This window comes from Orycteropus afer, unplaced genomic scaffold (assembly GCF_000298275.1).
Source record: "Orycteropus afer afer isolate SDZICR_OR568_19922 unplaced genomic scaffold, OryAfe1.0 scaffold00218, whole genome shotgun sequence".
NCBI lineage: Eukaryota > Metazoa > Chordata > Mammalia > Tubulidentata > Orycteropodidae > Orycteropus > Orycteropus afer.
In genome coordinates, this window is record NW_006921805.1 from 1,088,303 (window position 1) to 1,102,951 (window position 14,649).

Consider the following 14,649-nt stretch of genomic DNA (forward strand, 5'->3'; position numbering starts at 1 on the left):
TGCCTTAGAAACCAAAAGGGGGTCACTATGAGTCAAATTCAATTCAGTGGCACTGAGTTTGGTTTGGTTTTGGTATTGCTAATGATAGCTAACGTTTCTTGATGTGTTTGTTGGCTGCCTGAATATCCTGTTGGGAGTGTCTGTTCATGTCTTTTGCACATTTCTGAATTGGATTGTCTTTTTGTTGCTGAGGTGTTGGAGTTTTCTATAAATTTTAGAGATAAGTCCCTTGTCAGATGTCATCGCTGAATATGTTTTCCCAATCTGTAGGTTCTCTTTTTTACTCTGGGAGAAGTCTTTTGAAGCACACAAAAATTTAATTCTTAGAAGGTCAAGTTTATCTTCTGCTGTTTGTGCATTTTGGGTTATGCTGGACAGTTTGTCTATGCCATAAATTAAAAAAAAAAAAAAAACCAACTCCAGTCAGTCTTGACTCATAGCAGCCCCTCCTGTGTTTCCGAGGCAGTATGTCCATGGAAGTGCATTCCCCGGGCTTCCATCTGAGGAGTAACTGATGGGTTTGAACCGCCAGCCTTCTGGTTAGCAGTCAGATGCCTTAGGCACTATGCCACCAGAGCTCCCCTTAGATTTGCCCCTATTTTTTCCTTGAGGAACTTTATAGTTCTAGATTTCACAATTAAGTCTTTGATCCATCTGGAGTTAGTTTTTATGTATTGTGTGAGGTACAGCTCATTTCATTTTGCTGCAAATATCCAGTTTTGCCTGTACCATTTGTTAAAAGAGACCATCTCTTCCCCATTTAATGAATTTCAGCCCTTTGTCAAAAATCATCTCACCACAGGTGGATGGATCTATTTTGAGATCTCAATTCTATTCTACCAGGCTTTTTTGATTACTGTGGCTGTATAGTAGGTTTTGAGATCCGAGAGTGAGAGACCTTCTTTTTTTCTTCAGTAGTGCTTTGCTTATCCAAAGTCTCTTTCCTTTCCATATAAAATTAATTATTGTTTTTTTTCCATATCTTTAAAGAATGTTGATGGGACCTGGATTGGGATTGCATTGAATGTATAGATTGCTTTAGGTACTATACTGACATTTTCACAATGTTCAGTCTTCCTATCTATGAGCATGGTAAGTTCTTCCATTTATGTAGATCTCTTATGGTTTCTTGGCATATTCTTTTGTACTTTTTTATGTACAGGTCTTTTGTATCCCTAGTGAGATTTACTGCAAGTATTTTATTTTTAGGGTAGCTATTGTAAATGGTGGGAGCTCTGGTAGCATAGTGCCTAAGGCACTTGACTACTAACCAGAAGGCTGGCGGTTCAAACCCACCAGCCACTCCTCAGAAGGAAGGTTGGGTGATATACTTCCGTAGTGATACCACCTCGGAAACCCAAGGAGGGGTCACTATGAGTCGGGTCCAACTCGACGGTACATAACAACAACAACAACATTGTAAATGGTATTATTTCCTTACCAGCAATCTCTTTCCTGGTGTAGAGGAATCCCACTGATTTTTGTATGTTCATCTTGTATCCTGCCACTATGCTAAATCTCTCAATTAGTTCCAGTAGTTTTTTATTGAGGTTTTAGGGTTTTCTACGTAGAGGATCATATCATTAGCGAATAGGGATAGTCTTATTTCGTCCTTACCAATTTGGATGCCTTTGATTTCCCTTTCTTGCCTTACTGCTCTGGCTAGGACTTCCAGTAAAATGTTGAATAGTAGTGGTGATAGAGGGCATCCTAGTCGGGCTGTTGTTCACAAGGGGAATGGTTTCAATCTCTGTCCACTGAGAATAATGTTGGCTGTGGGTTTTGCATATGTGCCCTTTATTATGTTGAGAAATGCCCCTTTTATTCCTATTTTGCTTAGAGTTCTGATCAGTAATGGATGTTGGATTTTATCAAATGTCTTTTTTTTTATCAATTGATGTGATCATGTGGTTCTTTTTTGTTTTATTTATGTGTTGGATGACATTGTTTTTCTAATGGTGAACCATCTTTGCATACCTGGTATGAACCCCACTTGGTCATAAGGTATTTGTGATTTGTTGTTGGAGTCTATCTGCTAGGATTTTGCTGAAGATTTTTTTGTATCTGTATTCATCAGGGACATTGGCCTGTAGTTTTTCTTCTTAGTGATGTCTTTGGCTTGTTTTGTTATCAAGGTTATACTTGCTTCAAAGAATGAATTTGAGAGGATGCCATTTTTTTCTATGTTCTGGAATAGTTTGAGTAGGATTGGTGTCAGTTCTCTGAATGTTCGGTAGAATTCTCCCGTGAAACCGTCTCAACCAGAGCCTTTTTTTTGTTGTTGTTGTTGATAATTTATGACCTATTCAGTTTCTTTTGTTAGGGATCTGTTGATATTTTCTACCTCAGCCTCTGTTAGGTAAGTAGTATGTTTCTAGAAATCTGTCAATTTTTTCTTGATTTTCAAATTTTTTGGAGTATAATTCTTCATAGTATCCTGATATTATCCTTATTGCTTCTGTTGGTTCTGTTGTGACATCACCAAATTTGTTTATTTGTGTTACTTGTAGTCTCTCCCTCTTTTCCTTTGTTAAATGTGTCAGTTTTATTAGTCTTTTCAAAAAACCAACTTCTAGTCTTGTTGATTTTTTTTTTTTTTTTTTCTATTTCTATTTTCTGTTTCATTTATTTCTGCTTGGATCTTTATTATTCTCTTCTGGTGTCTGGGCTCGTTTCGCTGCTCCTTTTGTAATTGTTGGAGAGGTTGGGTTAAGGTGTTGATTTTGGTTCTTTTTTGACATGTGCATTTATTGCTATTTACTGGCTTCTGATCACTGCTTTTGCTGTGTCCCAAATATTTTTGTACATTGTGTTTTCATTCTTGATTCAAGGTATATTTTAAGTTCATTTTTTATTCTATTATCTAGTCATATTCAAGGAGGATGTTATTCAGTTTCCTTTTGTTTGCTCTTTTTCTGTTGATCCTCCTATTTTTATAGCATTGTAATCTGAGAAGGTGCTTTGCAGTATTTAAATATTTTTAAATTTATTAAGGCTTGCTTTGTGGCCTAACATATGGCCTATCCTGGAGAATGTTCCATGTGCACTGGAAAAGAATGTATATTGTGCTGTTGTTGGGTGAAGTACTCTCTAGATGTCTATAAGGTCATGTTGGTGGATTGTATTGTTTAGTTCTTCTCTGTCTTTTGAGTTTCTTTCCAGTTGATCTATCTGTGGTTGAAAGTGGTGTATTAAAGACTCATACTATGACTGTGGAATCATCTATTGTTTTTTCAATTTTTTTAAACCTTAATTTACGTATTTTGGGGCTTTTTCATTGGGTGCGTAAATATTTATTGTTATGTCCTCTTGTTCAATTGATCCTTTAATCCTTATAGAATACAATGTCCTTCTTTGTCTCTAACGGTGGTTTTTGTCTTAAATTTTATCAGAAATTAATGTGGCTGTTCTTGTTCTTTTATGATGTCCATTTGTTTGGTATCTCTTTTTCCAACATTTGATTTTTAGTCTATTTGTGTCTTTGTCTCTAAAGTGTCTCTTGTAGACAGCATATTGATGGGACATGTTTTCTTTCCCAGGCTGCAACTCTGTCTGTCTTGAGTGGTGCATTTAATCCACTGACATTCAGTGTAATTATCAACAAATATGCATTTCTTGCTGTCATTTTGTTGTTTTTGTGGTGTTGCTGATTTCTTTGTTCCGTATAATTTTCTGTGCTGAGCTTGTTTTGTTTATCAGTTGTATTATCACTTCCTTCATGTTACTGTTTTGGTATTTGCTAAATATTTGTGTTTGTCCTCTTTTTTATTTTGATGGCGTTTATCATTTTTCTTTGAGGTTATCCTGTGATTTATAATTTTCTTCCCAAGTTTAGAACAGTCCATTCTATCTTGTAATCATCTTGACTTCCCTACCATTTAGAAGTTCTGTAACTTCTAAATGTTCTGTGTTTTCCTTCTTTTTGGTTTGTTGTTGTCCTCAGTTGTCATTGATGTCTCTGGTTCCCTGTTTATAATCTTGTAGGATTAATTACTTTGGATACTTCCATAATTGGGTTGGTTTCTGGGTTATGTCATCATGTGTTATAAGAGTCAGCTGTTGTTTGCTGTTGTTGGTTCTCTGTCCAGAGCACTCCCTTTAGCATCTCTTGTAAGGTTGGTCTGGTTTAACTAACTCTCTTAATTTCTGTTTATCTGGAAATGTCCTAATGTCACCATTATATATGAGGGACAATTTTGCCAGTTATATAATTCTTGGTTGGAATTTTGTTTCTTTCAGGATTTTATATATACTGTCTTATTGTCGTCTTGCCTGCATGATTTCTGCTGAGAAATCAGAGCTTAGTCTTACTGGTTGCCCTTTGTAGGTAACTTTTAATTTTTCCTGTGCTGCTTTCAGGGTTTTTTTTTTTTTTTTGTCTTTGGTTTTGGTGAGTTTAATGATATGTCTTGCTGATTTTCTTTTGGGGTCTTCCCTGTTTGGGGTTTGTTGGACTTCCTGTATGAATATATTCTCATCTTTCATCATATCAAGGAAATTCTTTTCCAACAAATCTGAGAGAGTTTTCTGTCTCTTCCTGTTCTAGGATTCCAATTACATGTAGGTTATTCCTTCTGATGGTATCCCCCATGAACCTTAGGCTTTCTTCATTTTGTTTTGATCTTTTTTCTGATTGATCCCTTTCCAAAGCAGCATTCAGGTATTTGTCTTCAATCTTACTAGTTTGTCTTCTATTGATTCAATTCTACTCCTTTTCCCATTCAATGTGTTATCTATTTCTGAAAATTTAGTATTAATCTTCTGGATTTCTATCTGTAGATTTTGTATCATTTCATTCTTGTATTGTCTTTTGAAATTATTCTAGAGTTTTCTGTGTTTTCCTCAATTTTGTCAGTGTTTCCCTTGATCTGTCTCTGTCTGTTGAAGGTCTCTAAATAAAATTTTTTTAATTCCTTATCAGCAAGTTGCAGTGTTGCTGCTGCATCCTCAGGTGTGTGTGCTAGATCTGTATCCTGGTCCTTTGTTTCTACTGCTTTAGGTTCTTTGTGTGGACTGTGATGGTTTGTTGTCTCTGAGACATTGTGACGTTTGTTGTATTTAAATTTGACAATTGCATGTTGGAGTGACTGGCCTGAGATTTTTGTTTCCTTGGTTGTGTTAGGGTGTATCTGAGTAAGCAAGGTACTGTTCCCTTCTATTCACTAGTTGGGAGTACTTACACACTCACCATCTGTCTCTTTTCCAGTTATCAGCCTCTGGAACATCTGTGCTATCCTTGGCAAGCAGAACCTATTGTTAGATCCCTGGAATCTGAATGAGAATGATGTCACTTTAAGTATCCAAAATAGCCACTGCTTGTCAACACTCAAAATGGCTGCTCTCTCCTGACAGCTGAAAATCCACAGCTCAGTTTGTCTCCTTTGCTGTTTCCCTTTTTAGTCATCAGCCTCCAGTGCAGCCATCCACATAGCCGTTGGTGAGCACGGCCTATCTTTAATTTTCAGGTCCTAACACCAGTTGGAAATATTCAGGCTGTTTGTGCCATCAAGATAGCTGATTCTCTGCAGCTATCAGAATTCTCCTCCTTATTCACTGTTTTCATGCAGGTTCTTCTAGTTGGATTTTAGTCCACTTCTGTACCCTTCCTTTCAAAGCTCTGGGCTCCTGGATTATCTTCTGTATCTACGTCAATTGGTTTCTCTTTTCTTTGTTGAAGAGGGTCTGTGTAGCTTGTCTGCCTTTTCTGCATCTTGCCACAAGTCCCTCTGTAGTATGTTTCTTACATCTTCACCTCTGTGAGATATGCCATTCCTAATTTTGTGCTGCCTGGAGATATGAACAGTCATAATTCTAGTATTTACTTTTTTTTTTTAAGTTTCTAAACTATTCCTCAATCTCAAAAAAGACTTGGAGTCATTTTGATTAGAATAACAAATATCTGCTTTGGTGAAATTGGCTTTAGTGAAAGCTGGAGATGAGACTTAATGAAAACTCCAGATTAAATGGTTGTGACTATCACAACACTGCATTCTCTTGTAAGTACATCATACTATCTTAATTGTTCAAACAAGCTAGATAGAAGAAACAGCATCTGTTCTTTATTTGACAAAATTAGGTAAGTGTTGATCAGTGCTCAGGCTTGTATGCTGCAGAAGGAAACTTTTTTTTTTTTTTTTTTTAAACAAAAGGGATTTTTATAGTCCTGGCTATTAGTGAAAGACTATACTAACAAACACTGCAGAAATAGGCACCAGTCAAGCTTCTTTACTGCTTTTCTCCAAAGGAAAATTTAAAAAAATTAGGTTAGTAAAGATCTCTTTCAGTGGGCAGGAAGGATGAGCAAATTCAGGAATCTCAAAAGCAAGAAGAAGGTGAGCTCAAGATTAATCCTTTGGCTGAAAACAAAATGCTAGGTAAAATTATAATCTTAAAAGCATCAAAAAGGCAGTGAATTTATGTTAATGTGAGCCGAACTCCTCAGAAAAGGAGGGTGAGAATGTTTGTACACCTCGAATATAATCAGTGTCACTGTATTATACATGTACAAATGATTGAATAGATCTATGTTTTGCTGTGTATATTTTCAGCAACAGAATATTTTTTTTTTTGAAAAATGCATCCAAAAGCTACCAGGATACAAGGAAATTATTAGACCAAAGTAAAGTAAAAACAAGAACTCAAAATTAAGATGCTACTTTTACTCTAAGGAAATCTGGTGAATCTGCTAAAACTGAGCTTTGGTTTCCATAGCCAGCTGAACATAGGAGTTAGGGCAGAAGGCTAAGGCCAGCCAGAGATAAGGTGTTTAATAAAAGACCCTTGTCTGCTCTAACACTTTCACTGCAAAGAGCTGCATGTTTGTTGTAAGTATAAATCAAAAGTAAATTTGCCCCATCCTTCCAAGAATGTCATGGAAAGTAGTGCAAAGTTATGGGAAAGTGGCTGCTAGTGAAAAAACTCATCCCCAAGCAAATTATTGCCACAAGAAGGCTCATAGGAATTTTTGGGTCAGATTACCTGCATGGTCTATAAAATTCATAAACTTAAACTCGTTCTGAAAAATAGTATCTATGAGAGCCTGTGAGAATCCTCTTTAAATAAACCCTATACTGAATCTTGGAACAATTAACACAATTTTTTTCCAAGAAATATGATCATCTTAATCAAAGATCCAAAAGTACATGAAGATACTAGGCATAACTACCATTTAGCTTAAGAAATTTTTTAAAGTTTGAAATAATCAGGGAATAAAAATTATGAAAGAAATGATCAAACTGATTGGGGGGAGCCGAAGAAAACTTCTAGAAATAAAATAGCAATTGTTGAAATCAGCTCAGTGGAAGGGAGGGGAAGACAAGACTGAAGGAGAGGATCAACTGAAGGAGAGCAGAAGAAATGCCCGAACTGAGACAACTGGGAGTTCAGAGAAGCCAACTAGTAGAGTTCACAGAGTAGAATAATGGAAATCTGCAGGGAGTTCTGGGATCCGCAGAAGATGCCGCTTGAATCTTTAGCTGGAGCACATACATGTGAGGAAAGTACCAGAGGCCAAGGAACCACCTAAAGGGAGCAGCATTAACAATCAGCAGTGGTCACACAGAGCCCTAAATAGTCCATGTTCCTAATAGTGAAACTGGAAAACCTTAAAAGAAGGGTAGTACTTCCTCCAGTGAGCCAATAGTGGCCCTAAATTAAAGGCTACTCTGGTTTTGCAAAATAAAGCCAAGGATCAAGTATTTCTACATAATTTAATAATGTCATAATACAAAACTCAAGAATATAGGAATATAAATGCAGGGCCCAGCAAATAAAAAAATGTCTGGAATCCAGGTAAACATTCACAGGTGTGCAAAACGGAATAGCCCATAATGAAGAGAAAGCAATCAATAGAAAAAGACCTAGAAGTGACATAAAACAGTAGACAAAGATGTTTAAAACAGTTGTTACAAGTATGTTTTATATGTTTAAGAGTGAAGTTGCTCATGTTAATTGGAGGTACTGAAGAAAAAAAAAAAAAGAAGATGAAAACTCTATTATCTGAAATTAAAAATGCAGATGAGATTTACAGATTATGTAAACTGCAGAAGGAATGGTAAGTGAATTTGAAGCTAGTGATTAAAAATTGCCCAAAATATAGAGGAAAAAATGTAACAATAGCAGTGAGCCTCAAGGCAATTCCAAACTTGTGCACATGTGGTTTAAAAAAAAAAAAAAAACACTGCCATCAAATAGATTCCAATTCATAGCAATGTCACTTGGATTTCCAGGGCAGTAAATCATTATGGAAGTAGCTTGCCCAGTCTTCTTTCCATGGAGTGGCTGGTGGGTTCGAACGGCCTACCTTCTGGTTAGCAGTCAAATGCCTTGGCACTGTGCCATCACAGCCCCTTTCAACATGTGGTTAAGGAGACATAATTTAAGAAATGTTCTTAGCAACATTGTTCATAATAGCCAAAAAATGGAAATAAGTCTGCCAGGAGCAGGTAAGAAAATTGTGGTTTGTGTACATAAGGAGTACAGTCACACCAAAACACACACGCTGCTGTCAAATTGATTCTGACTCAGTGACCCTACAGGACAGAATGGAACTGCCCTGTAGGGTTTCCAAGGCTACAAATCTTTAGCAAAGCAGACTGCCATATCTTTCTCCTGTGGAACAATGTGGCAGGTTCGAACCACCAACCTTTTGGTTAGCAGCTGAGTGCTTTAACCACTATGCCACTGGGCTCCTATGGAGAAGTACACTAAAAGAGCAAAAAAATGAACTATGTTTATATAATAACAGCATGATTAAAAATAATATAGCATGTGATTCAATTTAGAGTTCAAAAACAGGCAAAGCAAAGCAGATAAAGGCTTTGAATAGGAAAAGGAGAGAGTCTGAGTTGACAGCAATACTCTTGAGTTGTATTAACATGTACTTCTGCTTTAAAATAATGCATTACACTGCATTTGGTTTTTGTACTGTGCTTGTGTTATATGGTGTAGTGGTTAAGGCATCTGGCTGCTAACCAAAAGGTCAGTGGTTCAAACCTACCAGCCTTTGCACAGAAAGATGAGGCGATCTGCTTCTGTGAAGATTTACAGCCTCGGAAACCCAATGGGGGTCGTTAAGAATCAGAACCAACTTGATGGCAGTGAGGCTTTTTTTGGTGTGTGTTACAAATCAAAAGTGAAACAAAAGGAATACAGCAACTCATAACGGTATGGATTGACTGACAGACAAAACATTGAGTGAAATAATCAAGCTATGGTATTATAATACAATATGATTCTGCTTATAGAAAGTCTAAAAATATTTAAATACATTGTTTGGAAATACACATACAGTACATAGAGTCAAACAAGAGCCAGCTTACTCCAGCAGTCAAGACAGTGGAGGGTAGAGCGACTACAATAGTTGGAATACTTAAAGTTGTGTGTCAGCATGGCTGGGCAGCTAGATATAGTATTCCCCATGGTGAGATTGGTAATTAACACCACAGTGGAATCTACTGGGAGCAGCTGAGTAGCTGCCTTTGGGTATGTAGTCTGCTTCCCGTCTTTGGAAATAGTCTCTAGCTTATGGTATGCTTGAACCTTGTATGTAGCCATGTTGTTGGGTAACACTGGGACTGTGCTATTTTACCTGTCAACCTTGGGCTTGTCATCCTCACCAGCCAGCTGGTGAGTGAAGAAAAAACTCTAGCTCCAGTGGGCCTGGAGCAGGGAGGCAGAGCTGAAGCCCAAGGTTGAGGGGCTTTCACCCAGCCCCTAGAGCCCGGCACTTTGAACTTGGACTTCTAGCCTACAGATTTTTAAGAGAATAAACTCCTGTTTGCTAAAGCCATCCCATTTGTGGTATTTGTGTTAGAGCAACACTAGGTAACCAAAACAATAGTGTAAGGGCACAGTGGTACTTTCAAGGTACTGGTAACCTTAGGTTTTTTTACTTGAGCATTGGGTATTTATAATTCTTGGAATTGTGCATGTTTTGTATAAAGTTTTTGCTATGTGATGATTTCACCATTTTTTTATTTTTTTAGGATTTGGGTGAAGATTTATAGAGTAAATTCACTTTTCATACAGCAGTTCACCTATACTTTGTCTCATGTCATTGACCAAAATTTACAATGCAGCAGCTCCCCTCCCACTTCCTCCCCATAGTTACCTCCTCCCAGTGTCCATCCCTTCATACTCTTCTGCACCCTGAGCTATCTCCCTGTGCATAAGCAGCCCTTCCTTCTCCCATGATTGTTCTCTCCAGGGCGTGTGTCTACTTGAGGTAAATGTTTAACTCACATGCCTATACTTTGTTTGGCTGGAAACCACAGTTGTGGGTTCAATTCCAGACCTGAAGGGCAGCTAGGGGCCATAGTCTCAGTGGTTACACCAGGCTCCATTGGACCAGCAAACCTGGTCCCCACCTTCTTTTTTTTTTTTTTTGCCTCCAAATGATTTTGAGTTTTGTACCACATTGTTCTCCCTCTTTATGCAGGATCTCCTACATCCCTTCCAAGTGGATGGCAGTGGTAGCTGGGCACCATCTAGTTCTTCTGGTCTCATAGTTGTATAGGTTGCAGATCGGATGGTGTACCAGTCACTAGGACTGATTGTTTCCATTAATTTTGGTTTTCTTCTTTCTTCTTGACGAGGAGAGACCCATTGTTGCATCTAGATGGCAGCTTCCTAGCTTTTAAGGTCCCAGTCACTACTCGCCAAAGTAGTAGGTGGAACAATGTTTTGTATAGTATGTTATGCCAATTGAGTTTGATGTCCCCTGCAACTATGGTCCCAAGCCCACAGGATCAACTACTCGGTCCCTCTGGGTAGCTGGCTGGATTTCACCATTTTTTAAAAGGGCAAAATATAACTCACCCTACCCTTCCCAGCTCCCCCTTCAAAAAAGGTGAATCTTCATGTGATAGTTCCCTGATGGTTTATGCTCTGGAGTAAGACTGGAAATCTGAAACCATTACAGTGATGACTTTTTATACTTATTATTTTTCTCAAAATAGCCCTCTGCTCTGCTTTCCCTCTTGCAGAAATTAAATAGTTCTAAATACCTCACTTACCCAGATGTTTCAGACTATGGACCTGAAGAGGCTGACAGAATGACTGACTTGGCAGTGACTCCTACCACAAAACACTCACTGGATTTAGGTTAAATATTTTAACTTGACAGAATATTTCCCTAAAGTTTATTTGGTGAATTTTTGAATGTGTTAAACATTTTAGATGTAAATGATTACTGTTCACACCAAATTAACACTTCACAATACCTAACCCATATGTGACCCCATCAGAGCCACCACCAACTCCATCAGAACTTTTGAATCTCTGAAAATAACACACACACACACACACACAGAAAAGTATTTAATCGAAATATAGTCACCTAATAGCTATAAAGTGAACGACTGGTCTTAAGAATGCAGACAAAAGGCACAAAATTAGTATTACTACAGAGAAGCATTCATGCTACTGGATTTTATAAATATCATTGGAATGGTACAGTAAAAAATAAGCACTGAGCAAAAATCAAATACTTTATTTTTCCTTGTTTTAGATTCTGGGCATGTCATTGACCTCATCATTTGTAAAGACTGAAGGCAAATTCAGCTGAAACTATGGAATTTAGCAGGCTTTTATGTATGTCTTAGTCACAGTGGCTTTCTTGCAGTTGTTTGTTTGGGGCAATCGAGAAGTGTATTAAGAATTTCCTGTGCATTTTTTTCTTCTTTCCCCAAACTAAATACAAGATTGAGGCTATTGTGCATGTTTGTATGTGCATGCATGTATGTATATTAAACTTCTAAAGCCCTTTTTTTCATCACAAAAGTAGTGATGTCACTGTATGTTTCATTTTCTACTATAAAACAAACAGCTTTCAAAAAAACATGTGACTAGTGCTTTGAGTGTGAGAAACTGTCAGAAAGTTTTGGGACAAGTAGATGGGAGGACAATTCCCAGGGTGGAGCCTGGATCTAGGTTCTCCCAGAGGTGTTCTATTCCATCATGGAAGACTCTGGCATAAACTTGGAACAACTTCTTGCCCATCCAGCAGGAAGTAACAGTTTATCTTTTTTAAGTGTAGAAAGATAAAACATTGAGGTGGGGAGCAATTTTGAAATGACAACCAACTGGGCCATGCCAACTCACCTTTCTTTTGATAGGAGGTGACTAAGTGAGAATACCTTTCTTTGTGTGTGAAAAGTAGAAAACTTGAAACCTCATTGATTAAAAAGGAGCTTGTAATTACCCAGTTAAATCTTGGGAGTGCAGTATTTACAACATGTATAATAATTTCCAGCAGATGTATATATAGTGCATGTGTGTGAACATATATAGTGTGTTGAAAACTCACACACAGACCTGTGTACACACATGCCCCAAATGGCTCTTAAATAAATTCTATCCTGTAGGAGACTTTCGGGGGTGCAGATTTCTCAGTATATAATTGCTGTCTCAGTCACCACTCCTTGGATGACATCACTAGGTTTTAGTGAATACCAGCAGAACCTTGAAACTGTACCACTTTAATTGCTACAAAACAAGGCTGTCTCAGGAAGCTCTGCACCTCCAACCCCCATCAATGTGCCTTCCAGAGGGGATTGACGTAGACCCAGCCATCACCCTGCAAGACAAGGAGGGAGACGTTACATGGAGCCCTCTCAGTGGGGAGAAAGAAGTTCAAAGAAGCAAGGATATCCCCCCAGGCTTGGATACTCCAAGAAAGCAGATTGTAAACTGAGTACTATGCAAAGCACTGCTTAGTGAGGACCTGCCAGCACCACTGCCAATCTGTGTGCCTGCCCTTCATAGTCAGGCCAAGCATGATTTCACTAACCAGCTCTCCTCAGCCTGGCTGCTCTTTACAGTCTCATATGATCTTCATAGCTTGTGATTCAAGAAAACCAACCAACCATGAAATAACCAAAACAACAAAAGAAGGGATTTTGTTGGTTTGCATCAAGGAATATTACTTGGTTTAAAAAAAAATAAAAAGAAAGAGGGACAGGAGAAAAAGGCTGTCAGAGGAATGGAGACTGAATATGCGGACTGGACAACCTAGTGATCCCAGCCCACCCGCCTAGAGGGGAACACCAAAAGCCAGTAGTCACAATTCACACACCAACCATCCAGGTTTTAGAAAAAGGCAAGAATCAAACAGTACATGGAATCATGTCCTAGCTGGAAGGGAATAAAATGAATGTAAACAATTCTGGTGTTATCAAGTTTTATTCTTTAGATGGCCCCAAGCCTTCTGTTATGAACAGACTGGTTTCTATTAAACCGAGGAAAAAGTATTGTTTTATTGTTGTCTTCTTGTTTTCTAATGTACAACATACCAGAGACCAGCTCCACATCACAGGAAGACCCTGTGAGGATTTACTTTATGTAGGCAAACCTTCCACCCAGGGTCCATACTCTGACATACAAAGGCAAACTTCCTGTCTGAACCAAAATCCAACCTTTAAGACCCTTCCATTCAGCCTCAGTCCTAGGTTCCTGTCTCTTTGAAGGACAGTGGCTGCTTCCTGCTTTTGGTCATAAATCTGACCAACAGTTCCTCTGATGCTATAATTCATTCCACAACTTTGTGTCTAAAAATTAAAAACCAAACTCACTGACTTGATTCCAACTCATAGCGACCCCCTTTGGGTTTCCAAGGCAGTCTAGACAATGTAATGCCAACTAGTAATCTTTCTAGTCAGAGGTTAGCAGTACATGGGCTAAAGACAGCCCACAGACACATTTCAACTGGCTTTAAAAAAAGTGTGTTTATTTTTAATTCTTCCACAACATATAAAAGTCAGTTTTCTCATGAAGAATGGGTTAGTCTATCACTGCTTGGCATCCATCCCTTTTAGATAGAGGTTCTCTAGTCTGCCTCAGCCTCACCAGCTGCTTCTCTCATTTATTCTACCTACTTAGCTCTAGAAGGTCTGCCTCAAAGACCGCAGCTCCGACTTAGATTCCAGGGACCTAAGAACAGGCCCTGTTTGCCAGGGTCGGCAAGGACATACGAGAGGCTGACAAAGGAAAGGAGACAGGTGGTGAGTGTGTAAGTGCTGTCAACTAGTGAATAGCAGCACAGCACAGTACCCTGCCTGTATAGATAACATAAAACCAAAACAAAAGGAAAATTGTGGGCAAGACACTCCAACATATAATCACCAATTAAATATAAACACAAAAACATCACAAAGCCTTGGAGACAACAGAGCATCACAGTCTACACAAAGAAGCAAGATAAAGCAGCAGAAACAAGGGACCGGGATACCCAAAACACATCCCTGAGGAAGACACAGCATTGGAACTTCCTGATAAGGAATTCAAAAGAATTACATTTAGGTATCTTCAGAGGACTGAGAGACAGACCAAGGAAAACACAGACAAAACCGTGGGAGAATTTTGGGAGAAAATACAAGAACAAAATGACAAAATCAATAAAAAATTAGAAATGATTCTAAATTTACAGACAAATCCAGAAGACTGATACTAAATTGTCGGAAATAGGTAACACATTGAAAGGGCAAAGGAGTAGTATTGATGCAATGGAAGACAGAATGAGATTGAAGACAAATACCTGAATGCTTCTTTGGAAAGGGATCAATCAGAAAAAAGATCACAACAAAATGAAGAAAGCCTAAGGTTCATGTGGGATACCATCAAAAGGAATAACCTACATGTCATTGGAATTCC

At 38.2% G+C, this 14,649-nt stretch overlaps 1 protein-coding gene across 1 annotated transcript in view; it reads right to left on the reverse strand.

Annotated features, from left to right (window-relative positions):
- Positions 1-12,532: 12,532 nt before the first annotated feature.
- Positions 12,533-14,649, reverse strand: part of OSBPL10 (oxysterol binding protein like 10) — a 576,794-nt gene continuing 574,677 nt past the window's right edge. Inside the window, exon 12 of the mRNA XM_007948631.2 lies at positions 12,533-12,577. Within this exon, the coding sequence (XP_007946822.1) occupies positions 12,533-12,577 (45 nt within the window). The remainder of the gene's footprint in view (positions 12,578-14,649) is intronic.